This window comes from Triturus cristatus, chromosome 3_1 (assembly GCF_964204655.1).
Source record: "Triturus cristatus chromosome 3_1, aTriCri1.1, whole genome shotgun sequence".
NCBI lineage: Eukaryota > Metazoa > Chordata > Amphibia > Caudata > Salamandridae > Triturus > Triturus cristatus.
This window is the reverse complement of record NC_140583.1, coordinates 224,019,102-224,038,442: the sequence shown is the minus strand read 5'-3', so window position 1 is coordinate 224,038,442 and position 19,341 is coordinate 224,019,102. Positions and strand designations below refer to the sequence as shown.

General features: G+C 43.0%; 1 protein-coding gene and 1 long non-coding RNA gene across 2 annotated transcripts in view; one reads left to right on the top strand and one right to left on the bottom strand.

The window, feature by feature from the left end:
* The window catches only part of DAPK2 (death associated protein kinase 2), a 409,280-nt gene that overhangs the window by 51,166 nt on the left and 338,773 nt on the right, over positions 1-19,341 (bottom strand). The window contains exons 5-7 of the mRNA XM_085643726.1: positions 17,517-17,646; positions 11,051-11,099; positions 2,657-2,683 (exon numbers count right to left, since the gene is read on the bottom strand). Coding sequence (XP_085499852.1) covers positions 2,657-2,683; positions 11,051-11,099; positions 17,517-17,646 — 206 coding nt within the window. The remainder of the gene's footprint in view (positions 1-2,656; positions 2,684-11,050; positions 11,100-17,516; positions 17,647-19,341) is intronic.
* The window catches only part of LOC146859972 (uncharacterized), a 108,096-nt gene that overhangs the window by 54,348 nt on the left and 34,407 nt on the right, over positions 1-19,341 (top strand). The window lies entirely within an intron of this gene.

The window sequence follows — 19,341 nt, the reverse complement described above, 5'->3', positions numbered from 1 at the left end:
ATGGCTCCATGAAGCCCTTCTATATCTATGTGCCACGTGCCCCATAATGACGGTGATCTCCGGGGGGTAACCAGCGAGAGAAAAATCTGTATTTCAAAAATGTTAATTATGGAGAAGACGCACATCCTATCAAGTTTGAAGAACAAGCAAAGAATTGAAGTTTTTAAATGGCTGCAAGACCATCTCGACTGGGATCTATGTAACATCTTTCCTTTAGGTGTAAAAATTCTACTGACAATTTTAATGGCTTGTGGCATGGCCTCCCTTTGTTAAACAGGCACTGAAAGTAGGGGAGTGCTGGCGTTTTGAAGGTGAATGAGCATTAAAGATGGCTTTTAATATTGTGCGTATCCTGGCACATTTGCTTTGTGTTCAAAGACCGGTCAAATGTCAGGTTAGTCTTCTAACAAATTGCTGCTTTTTCTTTTGACATGGAGATCTTGTTTTACTTTTCTTTCTCTGACTGCAAAGTGAGTGGATTTTGTACAGTGAACTGTGACATTCTTGAGGTGTAAAAGAAAAGGCTGTAGGATGTAACTTTTTTTCTAACATACAACAACATTTAAATCCCTAAAAATGAACTGTATAAATATTTCTTAATAAATAAGCAGTTAGGATAGCACAAATCAAGTGCTTTTTTGTAATTCTGAAGTGTGATGTAGACAAAGATTTTAATAGGATGAAACAAATGACACTATATATGTATGATGCACAAATGACAATTATTCACTGAAACCCATTATCCCCACATTAGTGTTCGCACGCTATATAGCTTTACCAGCAAAACTTGGGGAGAGGGTGTGCCTAACGGCTAGAACAGCCGACCTCAGAGCTGGGCAACCGAGTTTGAATCTCAGCAGAGTGCTCAACGCCCTGTGATTCTGGGCAAATCACTGAATCTCCCTGTGCCTAACAAAAATGAATGTGTTCGTCTGTAACACAACCAGTGCTCAGATACCTTCTGGTTTATTTCGCACTACATAAACTCCAAAAAACAAACCAAAATAAAAATAAAAAACAAACCCGCATATCTGTGAAAATCTAGTGGAGATTTCAATGGAAAATATGATGTCTGTAGATGACAGTGATACCACACCATGCTTTAGTAATATATTTGTGACAATGTGCTCCAAAAGGCAACACCATCTTCTTACTACACCCTTACCCCTCTCTTGCTGAATTGGTGTGGCTCATGAACAACACTTCTTTTTTGTGTGATGCTTGGATTTTTCAGAATCCCTAGGAGTTCAGTAATGTAGCATTGATGGCAGCACCCCCTACTAAATGTTCTAGCATCACTGGCTTAATGATTAGTCGTGCTTACTAGGTCATCTTGAAAGTACTACCTATTTCTTTCCCCCATCCATTGCCTCTTATTTTATTTTAAAATTCTAGGCCCGGAATAAGCTGTTTTGTATTGATGTTTTCTTTTTATAAATTACAATCCGGTACAGTGTTTCCCTTGTACTGAGACTGCATCTACGCATTTGTGCAACAAAGACAATAAGGACTTATGAAAAAATATTAAACTGTTTTTCATAAGACTGACAAAAAACTCTCTAATGTTTGTTCATGTCTAGTATTCTTCCACTGGGTTTCCCATTCAAAATGGCGCTGCCACGAATGATGCTCACGTTTGGGGCTACAATGAGAAGACCAGCTATCAACCATAAATAGGGCTCCTTTCACAAGACTGTTGAAGCTGCTCCCAAAGTCCTTAGCCTCTCTCCAGATGGGTCACCAGAGACCAAGTCTGCACTTTACAGTTATCTTAGTCAGTGGTTAATTTGTAAAATAATAAGTGCCGGGGCTCTCATCAGGAGGCAGCTTGTACCAGCCCATTTCTCCTGTTAGCGCCGCCTTAAACAGAACCAACTACTAACCATGAAAGTGGGGAGATGATGTGGTGTAATGGCCAGAGCTGCCTACCTTGGAGCTGGGGAATCAAGTTCGAGTCTCGGCGTTGGCTCAACATCCTGTGATTCAGGGTAAATCATTTAATATCTCCCTGCCGACCATAAATTAATGTGTCCTTAACTGGTGCACACGAAAAGTGAAAGTGTTGCTGATTAAGTGCTGGTACTGAGCACCGGAAACCACTGGCTCAAATTAAGTACTGATCTTAGTCCTTAATCATTTTAGGTTTTTGTCATATTCCTTTAGATTCATCTAAAGATCACTGACAGATGGCACAAGCACTTGAATGCACTGAGGTTGAAAAATATTTGAGAGCTCAAAAATCTGCCCAGACTCTTGGTTCTGTGATTGTTTTCTGACACTAAACTAAAGTGCCAAGGTAGCTCAGCTGGTAAATGCACTCATGGCAGAGACCTCTATGTAACTTATGTATCACAGCTTTGAATCGTGGCAGGATGAGCTCACTTCTAAGGTAGATAACATAAGTACTGTTGAATAGCACTGGTGACTGCAACTCGGGTACCCCAGGACGTGATGGCTAAAATCAACTCTTATTCGCTATCTCTTTCATTATATCATATGTCTCAATGGTACCAATGCTAGATCAGTGAAAATGCCTCTCATCAATTACTTGTTGTGTCTGGGTGGTCTTTCCAAGTCGCAATGCACAATTCACAAAATACACAAATATTGAGTCCCATGCAGTGTACATAAGAGGATAGACAGGTGTGGTACTCACAGTATGTAAGTGATGACACCGATGCTCCTGCAAATAGAGGAATAAACAGTAAATTAAAAGTTTTACAAATTCAACTAATTCATTCATTCTTAACCACATATTGTATCTCTTCCATGAGTTAAAACAGATTTAATGCAGGAAGGCTGCCAAACCAATACGTTCAAGTATTTAGCAAAAGGCTAACATTCACTGCTGTCATCCTTGCATATCAGGAAGTCAAACTAAATATGTTTTTGCAGAAACAGATTATCTATTCTATTGTATTTGCAAATTCCACCCGTCTCAGTATCTGAGCAAACCTGTCTCTCTACACCCACAGGGGATGGACATACCGGTTCTAAACATTCAGGGGCTGCTGAAATGCTGGCTCATAAGTCTAAACAAACACCAAAGTGCAAAAAATAAATTTGTGGGAGGAAAATCTTATTCACTAGTTTCATCTGGATACAGGTGTATAGAGCTTCATTCAAAGAGAATTCAGAAAACACTGCACATTCAAGCTCTTATATGTGGATATAGAAGTGACCATCCAGATAAAACACAAAGGTACAGTTCTCCTGGCATAATCCTACGTTACAGGAAATGACCAACAATGGGCCACCTCTCAGAGGGATCATCTACGCATAAAGCTACCCCCCACTCACAGTACTAACCATAAATGATTCCAGATACAACACAGAAGTCAGAAAAGGGGTTTAACTACTCACCTCATGGTAAAATCTAGCAGAGGAAAGGGGAGCTCAATTTGCTAGGGAGATGTGATTCACATCAAAGGTTGCTTTCTGGGGCTTAGGGCCATATGTAGGTAGCCTCACATTTACCGATTTATAAATACCGAATTTTACCGATTCGGTATTTATGAATCGGTAAATGTGATGTAGGTAATGATTCGGTAAAGTTTACCGAATCGGAAAAATTCGGTAATTATGAATCGGTATTTACCGATTCGGTAATGAGGCATACCTTCCCATAGATTCCTATGGGCCTGGAGGCCCATAGGAATCAATGGGAAGGTATGCCTCATTACCGAATCGGTAAATACCGATTCGGTAATGGGGGGAGCATATACAAGGGTGGCAGGGTGTCACATTGACACCCTGTTGCACCCCTGAATCTTGCATGTGTGCACATGTGGTGCACATACATGCCCTAAGGGCATGTATGTCTGCCACATGGCACTCTTAAATCAGCAAAATATTGCTTTTTGCAAGGTATTCGTTATTTATCACCAACCTGTATTTGGTGGTAAATAAAGAATTTCTAATACTAATTTTCACCCTTTAGAGTGCTCCCTACATCTGATTTCAGGATTCGGTATTTACCGAATCGGTATTTTACCGATTTCTTAATTTCCGATTCGGTAAATACCGAATCCAGAAATCAGCCCCCTACATCGCAAATGCCTAAATACCGGTCGGTAACGGGATATTTACCGAATTTCGGCCGTTACCGACCGGTATTTGGCTTCCTACATGAGGCCCTTAGTGTTTAGAGGACATAGACTGCAGAGACGTGTGCTCTTTCACTTTAAGTAGGTTTGTGGGTCATAAAGGCCGGTGGCAGTATTCCCTTTGGACTGTGCCAGTGTTTGCTTTTATTTGTTGTATTAGTTTGCAACCGACTACTACAATCCCCTTACTTTGATATTTTCCCCTTTCCGGTTCCACCTGACATGCTTATTACATGATTGATCTTTTTCTTCCCACACTGTGCGGTGTTGGAGACTCCTCTTCCAGGATCAAGTTTGGTTTCTGGTGTTCTTGAAGCTTGTCAGGGTTCAGGAAGGCAGACAAGATATTTCACGAGTAAATCACAGAGACGCTTATACTTGAACTGTTGATATTTCACTGGGATAGTCATTGTATGTTCATCTCTTTTAGAGGTGTTGTATGTATCTTTGACAAACACTATCACAGCCCTGCCAAAAACCACGCATCAGGCATTAGACTAACGCAGTTCGGTGTGGTGATCCGTATCACTGCACTGAAATGCAATGTCACACATTACAATAGCGCCCTTTTCAGCTGTCAGCTGAAACGCTGCTATAATAATGCCCCATAGAAGCTGCAGGGGCAGCACGAGGTGCGCGCTGCCCGCGGCGGGCTTTGGGGCTCCGGCTCAGCTCAGCCTGCACAGTGCTACAATGTAACAACACCGGCGCTGTATTAGCAATCACACTGATGACAGGACAGGTGGGAGTCACACTAATAGGTGGGTCAGTCCGCTCCTGCTACCTTCTGCAGCACGAGCGTGCGGCCCGCAGCAGTTCTCATAAAGTTTAGACTGCTGCTGCACAGTGCAGGTTTTGTACTTGGACTTTAAGATCTTCTTAGCGTTTCTAGTGGCTCAAATAGGTGTAATTTCTGATATCTGTATGTTTCCCTCATCTTCATTGCTTGATTTTGCTCCCGGAAATGAGTCACACATAGTTGCTGAAATGTCACCCATAATTACTCTGAAATTATGAAAATGGCACACATAAGCAATCTGAAACCTTGGCAGCTGTGCTAACATGCAACTAATACCTAATACTAGTCTTTCTTTTTAAGACTGAGTCTCAGGCACGCCACCGGCATCTTTAGTCCAAGTTATACGGGGTGCTTTATGCAGTTCGGCCCTCTGATTCTGGATGCTCACTGACACAGGCCTGTGTGGGATGTAACAACTATGAGGTCAGATTGAGGCCAGGGTGTTCTTCGATTGGGTAGTTGTGGACAAAACTGATCCTCAAAGCAGGCCTAATAAACATCTGTGCAGCACTTGAAGGTATGGGTACAGAGGGGCAAATCTATCAAATAAGTGGCAGATCTTTAAGCCAATCATATGATAGGCACCTCGACCTGAAGAATTACAAAGAATGACGTAATACACTCATGGTCCTCAAGACCATGGTTGTTGATTTACCAAAATGCTAGCACTGTAGCAGCTTTTTAAGCCAATGACTTCACAGAATTGACACATTTCCACGGGTAGACCCTGAACTGCCTGCTACCTCACTGTAAACAAGCATTGGCATAGCCAATAGGTCTCGCATTTGGGACCTTATAAGTGTTTAGCCATGCAACAGTTGCATAACTAAATACTTATAAGGTCCCAAAAGCGAGACCTATTGGCTATGCAAAGCGGCCGTGAAAGTGAAAGTGATCGCGATCAAACATCAAAGCAGCCGTGCGGCCGCGAAAATGAAAGTAATCGCGGTAAAGCGCGACGCGCGCGCCCGCGCACATGCACTGTAGCTCTAGGCTGGCCTGGTAGCACTTTTTGGAGCCCTCTCAATAAGTCTCACCAGACCAGCGCATGCGCTGGGTCAGTCGAGACCTAAAAACCTAAGGGAAGTAAGAGCACTGTTCACCCCAGTGCTAGGGGCCCCAGCGGACAATTCTTGGAGAGCAGCTGGTATCCTAATTAAGTCCAAGCTCAGGTGAGAGTGAAGGGCCTGCCCACCACATAGTGTTCAGAAGCTGAGATATAAAGTTTTAAGTTAATTAAGAATCTGCAAGCCTGACATGAAGACCTCACCGTTGTGTTGAGTGACGAGAGGGGCATCATGCCTACATGAGCTTTGGCTTTTGTCAATCAATGCTCCTCCTCTTTTCAATATACATATTTTGACAAAATGATTAAAAGACGAACAAACACTTTAAGGCCGTACCTTCATGGCGACAAATGCATAGTTTGGGAACCCCAACCAGACCATCATAATTGGCAAGAAATGTCATACCGCCTTTAGAACTTGTAAGGGGTGCACAGGTCTCGGAAGCATAGACCTAGAGGTGTTTCAGCTCTGCGCGCAGACCCCGTTTGGCAGGATAATCGTCTTTCTACCCCTGAACTCCAACAATACAAAAAGCTTCAAACGCAATAAATGGTTCTAGGTTTGTGAACATAAGGGAGATGTCACACGGTTATTGAAATGAGAAACGATTCTTAGTTTCCCTGTATAGATATAATGCATAAATTATTGGCAGCTAAAACATCACACAAATTCCCCAACAAATATTTGGTGTTTTTATAGTTCTGGTGTGATACAAAAATGTAGATGTCTCATACCCAAATAATGAATTCCTCCCAAAATGTACATTATTTCCATGACTACCTTTTTTCGATTTACAAACAAATCATACATACTGACAGATCATTTTCTGCAAACACGTAAATCTGTTAGTCAGGAGACCTAGCTCCAATCTGAAAAACAAGTCAGTGCTTTCATTAAACCACTAATATCATAAATATCAAATTGCAAAGACTAATGCTTTATGTTTCCACTGTATTATTCCAACTTCAGCAAAGGTGGGGAAACTATGAGCATTTGCCGTATAACTGGATACATTATGACCATGACAAGGAAGCAATTAAATAAAGATTAACTTGACAGCTCAGCGAGATGAGTGGAGACGCCAGTCTTTGGTTTTCAATTGTTGCCGCTTCCTGCAGTCTAGCTGAGAGCCCCTGCGGCATCGCTTGTTTACGGTCCAACAGGAGCAAAGATATAGTAAGGTGTGGCCCTACCTGCAGGCCTGTCTGTTAATGGATGCTGAAAGAGCACAGAAACTAGCAGCAAAGGCCAACACTTGCTGGAGATTTCCACACTAGAACAATAAAACCACCAGTTGTTTCCAGACCAACAAGACCGCCACATACTTCCACACTAGAGCAACAAGGCCTCCTCCTGCTAGAGATACCCACACAGAAGCAACAAGGCCTCCTCCTTCTAGGGATACCCACACTAGAGCAGCGGACCTACCACTTGCTAGACATTTCATCACTGGAGCAACAAGGTGGTCACCTGCTAAAAGTTCCTCCACTGGAGCAACAAGGCTACCTCTTGCTAGAGATTGCTGCACTGGAGCTACATGGCCATCCTTTGCTAGGGATACCCACACTAGAGCAGCAAGCCTACCATATGCTAGACATTTCATCACTGGAGCAACAAGGTGGTCACCTGCTAAAGGTTCCTCCACTGGAGCAACAAGGCTACCTCTTGCTAGAGATTGCTGCACTGGAGCTACATGGCCATCCTTTGCTAGGGATACCCACACTAGAGCAGCAAGCCTACCATATGCTAGACATTTCATCACTGGAGCAACAAGGTGGTCACCTGCTAAAGGTTCCTCCACTGGAGCAACAAGGCTACCTCTTGCTAGAGATTGCTGCACTGGAGCTACATGGCCATCCTTTGCTAGGGATACCCACACTAGAGCAGCAAGCCTACCATATGCTAGACATTTCATCACTGGAGCAACAAGGTGGTCACCTGCTAAAGGTTCCTCCACTGGAGCAACAAGGCTACCTCTTGCTAGAGATTGCTGCACTGGAGCTACATGGCCATCCTTTGCTAGGGATACCCACACTAGAGCAGCGGACCTACCACTTGCTAGACATTTCATCACTGGAGCAACAAGGTGGTCACCTGCTAAAAGTTCCTCCACTGGAGCAACAAGGCTACCTCTTGCTAGAGATTGCTGCACTGGAGCTACATGGCCATCCTTTGCTAGGGATACCCACACTAGAGCAGCAAGCCTACCATATGCTAGACATTTCCTCACTGGAGCAACAAGGTGGTCACCTGCTAAAGGTTCCTCCACTGGAGCAACAAGGCTACCTCTTGCTAGAGATTGCTGCACTGGAGCTACATGGCCATCCTTTGCTAGGGATACCCACACTAGAGCAGCAAGCCTACCACATGCTAGACATTTCCACCCTGGAGCAACAAGGTTGTCACCTGCTAAAGGTGTCTACACTGGAGCAACAAGGCCACCTCTTGTAGAGAAATCCACACTAGAACAGCAAGGCTACCACTGGCTTGAGAGTTTCACACTGGAGCAACAAGGTTGTCACCTGCTAAAGATTTCTAGACTGGATCAACAAGGCTACCTCTTGCCAGAGACTCCCACAGAAAAGCAGCATGGTCTCCTCTTGCTAGACATACCCACACTAGAGCAGCGAGGCTACCACTTACTGGAGATTTCCACACTGGAGCAACAAGGCCTCCTCCCTGCTAGAGATTCCCACACTGGTTTACAGAGGCTACCTCTAACTAGAGATTCTCACACTGGAGCAGCAAGGCCACTACATGCTACAGATTCCGACATTGAAACAAGGAGGCCACCTCTTGCTAGAGATTTCCACACTAGAAATGTCATCTGAGCTGCCCATGGCTGTGATATGAACACTAATAAGACAAAGCATCTGTCTGAAGAACAGAGTCCACTGGGCTACTTGGATCTTGATAGAAAGATGATTTAATTATATCTTCTGATTCTAAATATTATCCGTATTGAGATGTAATGCACATCAATATTCTACACCATTCTGAGATCAACATTAAAAGTTGCTTTACTTAGTGTTAAAGTCTTTCCTCAATGATTTTGAAGAATTCAAGCATTCAAGAAGTTCATGCAACTTGACGCTGAACAAAAACCAAAGAACATAATCAGAAGTACTGTTTTTTAACTATGATTTTATTATAGCAGATGCTGTGAAATGCAAACACACGTACTAATGGATTTCATTTGGCAATAGAGAACAGCAAAGTCCATTGGAGAAACCAGTTCTCTACGCTAACCGGAAACCTGATTGCGCCGAATAACACAGAATACAGAGATGCATAATTAGAAAGATAACTCGTCAACTTTCTTTAAAATGTAGCAGGCATCTGTGCCAAGAGACCATGGGCCAGATGCATCAACGAGAAAACTGGTCGCAAACGGGCAGATTAGCAGAATCTGCCCCTTTGCGACCGGTATTTTTGCATTTGGGATGCATCATCCCAAATGCAAAAATCGGAATTTACGGAATCTGTAAATAGCGATTCCTTAAATTGCGATTGCATTTAAGGAATCCCAAATTGAGATTCCTTAAATGCAATTCATTAAAGCTAAAAAATTAGCGATTTCGCTAATAGGGGGAGAAAATTATCATGAAGTTGAACTTCATGGTAATTTGCAAAAACTTTGAAAAATGCACTTTTGTGCATTTTTCAAAGTTTCATGTTGCGCACACACATGCCCTTAGAGCATGTGTGTGTGCAACATTTGTGCACAGATCAATTTCAGGGGTGCAATAGGGTGTCATTTTGACACCCTTGCACCCTTGAAATTGCATGAGCAATTTGCGAGTACCTACTGGTACTCGCAATTTGCTCATGCAATCTCCAATTCACCCCTATGGGCCTGGAGGCCCATAGGAATGAATGGGACGGCATTCCTTAATTGCTACTCGCTATTTGCGACTAGCAATTAAGGAATTTTAAGGAATCGCTATTTTTATAGCGATTCCTACATGCAGAGGCTTTTGCAATTCCTTAATTGCGATTCCTTAAAAATCGCTATTAAGGAATCGCAAAAGTCTTTGTTGATGCATGTGCCAGCATATGGTGAACATGCGCTCCACAAGTGACCTATAACATAACAAAACAACATAACACAACATCTGATAGAAAGGGGAAAGGAAGTAGAACATTTTGAGTTGGATGCCATGAATGTAAGGAGGGCGATTCAGATCTACATAACCTGAGGCCTTCCAGCGTTACTGCAAATTGTCGCTTCCTTGAATGTGTTCAATTGATTCTTAGCTGAAGTCCCCGTGGATCAGGGGCAATCCAGGTAGGACACCGTGACCTCCAACATGGAGTCAGATCAGCCTGTGGTTCTCAGACATGGTGGCCAGAGATGGAGTCCTCCTGCCCTACTGTGCAGGAAAGCCTTTGCGGAGAAAGTAAACTGCAAGGAGAGGCATGAAAGCCTGACTGTCCCTTTGATGTGTTGTTAAAGACATCCTTCAAGAGAAATTATTTAATGTGTCCGACTGGGCGTAAAAATAGACAAACGGCAAATTATGCACGCATGCATGCCGTCTTCCAGTGCAAGCTCAAGGGCATTCCAAGTGAACCTCCTTTTTATGTACACTAGAGTAGATATGAATACTCACAAGCAGGAAATAGAGTATCTTTTGGTGGTGCCGAGGGTCTGCAGGAAGTAGTGCCGCACTCTTGCACCTCACCCCGCCCCCGCAGAACGCCCCGACACACAGTATAGGTCGCTCCGTTGCTAGGTTGCTTGAGTGAGTGGATGTACTAGAGGAATGGATCTGAAACAGTGGGACTTTGGAAAGAGGTCCAGCCATGACCAGTCAAATTCATCAGGGCTTCAACTGAGATTGTTAATGTGCCCACAAGCTCGGCCACACCACTACAGAAGGAACCAGTTTTTAACGCGCAGTATTTTTATCCCACTGCAATGCAAGAACACGTTCACAAGATAACAGTGCAGATTTCCCTTGTAAAAACTATTCTAGAGATGATAAAAATTTGTTTGCACTTAATGATGCATGAGCCCATCAATATGAGGAACCAGACAGAAAACAGGCAACAAAACGATGAACAGCGACAATTACCACAAATCCGCAGGCAGTCCAAGCGGCTCGTAGTTGATAATCTCTGGAGCTGAGGGGAAAAGGTGTGATACATGAGAGACAGAAGGCGTTTATGTCAAAGCATCATTGCTGCGCACAACAGCATTGGTTTAAGCTCATTTATAATCTATAAGTACACTTTCGAATCCCCCACACTTTCACAAATCCATGCAGAGTGGTCTTTACCGAGAGCAGTCCGAGATCCTTCTTTTAACACACAGGCACACCATGGAGACTTCTTGCATTCCTTTTATGTCTTTTTATAAAGCCCGTTCGCTAAACCTATTTACATATCCACAAAGGAGGACGCTTGCCTTTGCACGAGTGAATGACATTTAGAACTGAAAAACACTTGGCAAGAATCTAAGGCGGAGGAAAGAGAGCAGGGAGGCAATCGAGAGCACAGAGATCTGGGATAACTCTGAGTACAGTGAGTGATGCAGAGTTTTAAAGGGCGTGTGAGGGAAAGGCCTTCCAAGGTTACGACAGGGATGCCCAAAGTTGATCCAGAAGTCCCAGACTGGTCAAAGAATTTAAGGATAAGAATAAAAGGTTAGGAAAGAGGTGCCCAGCGTTGGTCGGTAAGTCCCAGGCTGATTCCAGAATTTAAGGATAAGTACAAAAAGTTAGGAAAGGAGTGCCCAACTTTGGCCTATAAGTTCCAGGCTGATTCCAGAATTAAAGGATAACTGGAGAACAAAGGAATTCCGTTTAAAATAAATATATGCAATGTTCTCCCATGTGAATTGGAAGTGTGACATGGATCCGCCTTTGGTGGACCACGGTTGGACACTGCTGGATCAGGTCATTTAAAAAAATGTAAATAGAAGCAAGAAGTGAAACAGGGAGGGTAGAGGGGCATTAGTAGAATTTGGGTAGCTGTGGTGAGGAAGCAGTTTTAAACTCTAGGGTATTAATAGAAAAGCTGATGTTATAAAACATTATGATAATACTGAACATTACGCAAAAGACACTAACATGATTGTCATGCACTTTCAAATCATTCCATTGCCAAGTGTTAAAACTATGATTTAGATTCCTGAAAAAAAGTAAAGTGCAGATACCTGAACCTGAACCTAGTTCTTTGGGTTTTTTCTACTCACAAACATTTCTTGGTGTGTGCCTGGAAAGTTGCGCCAGGCGTATGTTTCAAGGTGTACTTCTGGGAATACCATTTCACACATTCCCCGGGTTCCAATTCCCACTGTGTGGAATCCTACACAGTGCAGAATTATGCACTGGTGGAATGGAGCCGGATGTACAAATGCACACTTTTTTTCACAGTAGAGAAAACATTTTTCCTCATCGAAAAAAGCCCTTTCCCTACAACCCCATTAAACGTAGAGGAGATCTTTCCCTCTTCCTATCATGGAAGGGGAGGTGACTCCAGCCTATACCAAGAGTAACTTTACAACTATTTCCAGAGTGGATCAGCTTTTGTGACTGCCTACAAATAGACTTTTATGTGGGTGTTCACACACTTACAAAGCAATCATGTTTTCTCATGCCCATTTAGCCCTCCTTGTGCAGAATTTCTCAACATTATCGACTGTGTCATCTCCAGTAGTAAATGCATTTACACTAGCCAGGAACACGTTTGTGTATTTCTGGCAGGCATAACTGAGGTGTTTCCGGAGACAATTATACGTTTATGGCCTCAATTACCTTTGTGATAGGACTCACCAAGGCCCTCATCACCAGAAGCCCATAAAATTCGAAAGCATGGTTTAAATCCTATTAATGCACATACCGGAATTCCGAGATTCGGCACACCCTCAATAAACGTGAAAGGAAAGTACTTGGGCATGCAAATTGCGATGCACCGAAGTTGGCGTCTCATGCCCAGTTTTGCAGGGGTGAACTTGGAATAGGCGATTATCGCAGCTGTTAAATTCCTATCCCCAGGATTTCAGATTTTTATTGCATCTGGGCTGAGCCACCCTTCATGTGTACAGGAGAACAAATTGTTCTTGAGCACTTCAAAGGACTAGCCTCCACTGTTTTTGATTGGAATCATTTTTAAGTACCAGTTTCTAAGTGGTGTTAAATATTTCCTCATAAGTAAGGAAGACTGTTAGGTGAATAACCAAGTGCCTGATTCATGAAAAAAAAGTGAAAGTGCAGGTGGAGAATTTATTCAGAGCAGTTGGTAAATGTATGAGGTACACTGCATGGAATAGCTTGTGGTGTACTTGCCAGAAATGCAGTAATTCCCTATTCCACCTGGTTTGACTCATAATTGCATGGCACTGGGGTCATTTTACTACATCAAAACGGTAAAATCGCGTGCTGTTTTACCAAGTAGTAAAATCGCCCCGTACTGTGCAACTCTAATTAAGACAATAGGGCACAAAACTGTATAACAGGAATGGGCCGTTGTACAAATGCACACCTTTTATTTATTTGAGCTTTCCCTACACCCCATCAAATTTGGGAGGAGGGATTAATTCCCCTTCATATTCTGGAGCGCACTTTACGCCCATTTCCAGAGCGTGAAAAGATTAGACCGTGAATGCCCAGAACTGTACACCTTGTGGGCATTCACAAAATTACCAAGCAAACCAGGCCTTGAAATGCCCACTTCCCACCACTCTTAGCAGCAAAACCCGCAGTAGTAAATGCATTTGCGTGTGTCTGGGACCCCTCTGTGACCTGGCAGGTGTACTGCTGTATTTTCAGCTGCAAACATACGTTTACCATTGAATTTCCGTTTGTGAAGAGGGTCACGCGTATCTATTAGGTCACGTAACAGGAGATGGCAGGAGTGCCATAGGCTATCAGGCAGGTCTGAAAGGCCCTCGCAGCTGTCCGCGCCTCTTGAATGCAGGTGCCAGGATGGATTCCCTTTCAGTCGCTCAAAGACACCTAGAGGGCCAAAGCCAGGCCATTTCTTGGAACGCCCAGAGTGCAACCCACGGACTCGGCAATTGAATGTGTTTGGCCCCAGAGCTTGAACAGGGACAATGAAAGAGCTGCATTGGTCCAAACTGGAATTAATATCGCGCTTCCCACGCCCCAGCGACCGAAGGCCCTCTCCTGATTGGTTAACAACTAGCTGCTCCGTAGGTATCATTCATGGCTCGCATCTCGGCCCATATTATCAATGAGAACATCAAGGAACAATGCGGGGGCTATCAGGAAGAAACACTACAGGGTAAAAATGAAATGTGAGAATATGAAACACTAAGATTTCTATTCACTTTAAATAAAAATGAAGAAAATCGATTAATGATGAACAATTTCAGTAATTCACCAATGCGATATCGGGTTTGTGTTAAGTATATATCATTATATAATTAAGGTAAGGGGAATTGAAGGAGGGAGTAAGGGATACAAGGCTTAGGGCTGTGATTATGGCCCGGGTTTGAGAAGGGAAAAGTTACAAGCTGGAATTATGCATAAATTATTTACACTCTTTAAAAATCAATGAAAAATTTTGAACAAAAAAGAAATTATGGTTAGGTTTATGATTAGGGTTAAATTTAAGATTAGGATTAGGGCTTGGGCTTTGGTTCATGGAAGGGTTAGCATGGGGGTTTGAGGTAGAGTTTGAGGTTTTGTAAGAGATTGTCTTCACTGAGGCATTTTTAATTATTGTTTTTTGCATATTTAAAATGCAAAATACATCGTTTTTTTCATGAATAGTTCAGAATAGAAGAGGCTGCACCTTTAAAACGTGGAATTACCCTATGCACATGGGTGCAGCGCTCCGTGCAAACAATCCAGGACGTGGTCTACATTTAGTGCAGGACGAAAGACAACAGTGTGTGCAGTTCCTCTAGGGAGGATGGAGGGGGAAAGGACAAGTCTCTTATTGAATGCCCTCACACACCTAGCAAGGTGTCATGCTTCATCAATGGGCTGTGCTCTTCGTCGGGCCGGCGCTGCAATGCCCGACGGGCTCCTGCGAAGGGGCTCTTTGCCGGTGATCTTTTAAGAGACAGACGTTTGGTGCTTGAGGGTGAGTGAGCTGTGTAGTGAGTGAGTGTGCAGTGTGATCTAAAATAGGTCTAGCACTGCCTTTAGGGATTATTTTTATTCACGAGGTGTGCTAACCTAATTAAAATGTGTGGGCCCTGTATGGATAGTTAATGATCCACAGGGTCTAGTACGTGAGTGTGGTCGACATGTTTCTTGCCTACTGCCCCTAACGGGTCACTCGGCAATTCTTCAGGACTGTTGTCTCAGAGAGAAAGTGCTCAAAAAACTCTTACACTACTACAATGCCAGTGTCATAAAAATTCTGTATATCACCAGCAATGTAAGATGCGGTCCAAGGACGGTGGAGGACCTGGAAAGAAGAGACCTGGAAGAAATTAAATAAAACAAGGAAAGGGGTCTACGAGGTGCGCAGAACGTGAACTTATAGGTGCATAGGGGTATTTAAAATAAGGGGGTAATTAGAAACAGGGAGCCTCAGACAGCGTTCTTTCGTGATCGTAAGAACCAACATGTGCAAAGTGCCTCACCGTGGTGGTAAGGGTCAATAACATCTATCCACAACAGCAAGTGCAGTGAAAAAAGTGCGTTGTACGTGGACCCTGTACAACGGGAGCACTTGTTGTAGTTGCGCGTGTCTATTAAATTAAAAGAGATTGTGGTGTAGGCAACGGCAATGCACGACGAAAAGCGTGCGTGGTAACAACTCACCCCCAGTTGTGGGGTCGTGGGTAAACGGGATTGCCTTGTGAGCGATTCGTTGCTCACCCTGAAAAATAAATAAACAGAACAATGCCTTGGATCGCATGGAAGAACGGCGATCTGTTAGTATGCGGCCTTACCGGTGGTTGAGGCCAGTCTGGAAGCAACTACTCACATGAAGGGGGGCACGCAACTAGCGGTGCTCCTACGCTGGCTCTGGCTCCCGTGAAGAGCAGTGACGCCGGGGAAACTAAAATAGCGGACGTGACTTCCGATGGGTCGGTAAAAGACTAGACCGCACGGAGGTCGGCCATCTTGGGTGTGCTAAGAACTCTCAATCATAACTTTATTGATAATGGGATGTAAGCGCGGCCAAGACCGCGGGAGTAAACTCGATAATTGTTCCCTCTAAAATGAATGAAGGGCAAAGTAAGGCTGGAACAAGTAGAAGTAAAAATACTCGCCAGGGTAGTTATTAGCTTAGTTGTGGAAGACAAAGTCATGATTGACTATGAGCGCTATGGGACACAGGAAGTGCAGCGCTTGGAAAAAAAATGCAGATGATGGTAAAATGCAAATTAATATCAAACAAAGCGTGATAAGAACATGTCAAATTAGAAGTAAAGCCTAGTCAGTGGCCCATCAGAATAAGGGGATATATTGGTAGTTGGGGTGAACCACAGGTTAATTAAAAGGTGTTTTTATAATTTGGCAACAGGCCACCGGCAGTATTGAGCTGTTTACGTGTTATTCAGTGTCACCCAAGGGATTTCATTGTTAAGGCTATTGGTATTGCTAGAAATTTTAAAGATCCATTTTTGTTCCTTTCTGAATAGGGCTTCTTTGCTGATCGTGGTGTAGGATTCAAGAACAGACCAGCTCATGTCATTGGCAGTGTGATTCGTTTCTGTAAAATGAGTACACATCTTGGTATTGTCCCTCCTGCACCTGATGTTGCTGTGGTGTTCGGAGATTCTGATCTTTACGGGGCGAGTTGTCATACCCACATACATGAGTTGGCATGGACATTTGATAAGATAAATACAGTTGCGTGTATTGCAATTTGTGTGTGTTTTTTGTACCCAAATAAGGTTATCTGACAGTGTGATAGATTTGCTGGCTTTTGTCAGCGGGCACACTATACATTGCCCACACGGGTAATGGCCCATGACCGGTGGTAAGTTCCAGAGTCGGTTGGTGGTAGGGGATTCTCTCCTTGGTCTGGTTCTAATTAAGAGATTCTTTAGGTTGTTAGTTCTCTTAAAAGCAAATCTGGGTTGTGGTACCGGACAGTCACCTATGGCCAACAATTTCCAATGTTTTTTTATGATCTTTTAAATAATGTTAGATTCCGGGGTGTAGGTTGTCACGCATGTTATTTGATTGGTGGTGGTTTTTTCATTGGACTTGAATAGTACCTCCTTGTTGGTATTACGTGCCCTTTTGCAGGCAGTTTTGACAGATCCAATCGGGTATTCCCTTCTAGTTAGATGGGTTGTGAGTTCTTGGGCCTGTGTATTGAAGTCCTCCAATTTTCTGCAATTACGTCTGAGTCTTAAGTATTGTCCGTAAGGTAAGTTGTTACGTCCTTTCCCCCTCCAAACCCCTTAGAGGAACTGCACACACTGTTGTCTTTCGTAATACTTGGAGCATTGTGCAGGACCTCGTATCAAAAGCTCTAGGTTCCTCTCTTGGCTACATTTAGTGCAGCCTGACCAAGGACTTTGAGGGTGTAAAAGCTACATTATTAAGCCTAAATTAATGCATGTTCCATGGCAAAAATGACATTTGATCACATAAAACTCACCCACGAATTCCGGTGTTCCAAAAATATTTTTGAATTCAACACCATCTTCTATTTTATGTGCCAAGCCAAAATCAATGAGTTTTATGTGCGGTATTGGAATATTCTTGTCCAACAGCATAATATTTTCTGGCTGAAAGAGAAAAGATACATAATAAAATATGAAATGTTGCCATTTACATCAAGTCAGTTCACTATATTGACATGGATTCAACTATTCACATAGATTACAACACAAAAATACAGCAGAGTATTATTCATATGGCAGATATCAGATACCACTGAAACTTTGTATATCGACTCTGTTATCGCCAGTCTAAGGGTAAAGTAGCTATACCGTTGTCTTTTCAACGTGAACCAATCTAAATTGTAGCCTTCGGGAAACTCACAATTTTTCTTCTTATGTCAAAAGAATTTAACACCTACAGCATCTTCTCGAAAGTACAAAATATTTTTGGGGTGTGTATCCCATCTGTAATAAGTTTTCAGGAGAATAGACATAAAAAAGTTGAACTACAGAAAACAGTGGAAACTACTAAGTAGGTACACCAAGGATCAACCTCCTTTAACCCAGCGACACACATCAAAGTTTGTAATAACTGCATAGAGGTAGTGGACCAAGATTACAGGAGTCCAGCTGGATTGGGGGTAAACGCCCTCTCATACAATTCCTTCCACAAAGCCCCACAAGTGGAACATGGTACTAATGAAGCTGAAATCACAGAATTACTGAGTAAAGAGGTGTTGAGTTACTGGCTGGCTGCATGGGCGTGATTCTTCTAATATCCACTACAGATAAGATACAAATGCAAGTAAAAACTGTCCGAAGCTTAATTCTGTAGATCGCTGATATGCAATGATGTGTAAAGGCATACGGATAGCTACTGTTAGAGACCCCGGTCCTGGACTCCTCCTCCCAAGAGGGACTCAAATGACATCGAGAGTGAGGCGCATTGTTAACATAAAACATGGCCGACTCTGCCTCAAGTCAATTGGAATGAGGGTGCTTTATATGCCCGCTTTACAGTGTTAGAAGAAAGTTTTAGGGCATCATTGGAAGCACTTTCAAGACTCAGAAGGAATACTTTCTACAGCAGGTTTCTCCAATGAGTAGTGTGTGAGCTACTGGTAGCTTTCCAGCTACTTGTAAGTAAAACTCCTGTGTGCAGCCCAGTGAACAAAATTAGAAGCTTTTGATTTGTTAAATTAATGTATGTATACCAAAATTAAAAAGCGTGTATTTGAAGACGAAAATGTGTATATTTTCAGAATTCATAAGTTGTTGCTTGGGGAAAATGGATGAATTGCCAAAATATATTTAAAGCTGGTATTGTATTGATAAAAATCAAATGGTGTTGGAGAGACTTATCACTAATATTATTAACTGGGGGCGGGGGAAGTGCAGCTATGGCTATTATATGCTACCAGTGCAGAGGCAGGCATGCCACATTGACAAGGCCTTTTTACATCACTGCTGGCAACAGTGGCTGGTGCACTGAGGCGGTCACTGCTGGTAATCTGGCACATGGTGTCCACCAATGTAATCTTGTCTTGTGCGGTTACTATTACATCCTTGATAATGTGAGTAGCTCAGGAGGATTTTATTGAAAGTACATAAGCTCTTAGTACAGAAAAGGTTGGAGGCCCTTGTTCTATTGTTTACATACAGTGAAAGAAAGGAGAATCACAGGACTAGGGAGTCACTTGCAAGATTTTGGTTTTGTTCCTGTTGTTCTACAATTCAGTAACTGCATGACCACAATTTGTAATCATGAGAGCCCCAAAAATGAGAGGGAAAGGAGCAAGCCTTGTGTCAGTCTATTTTTCT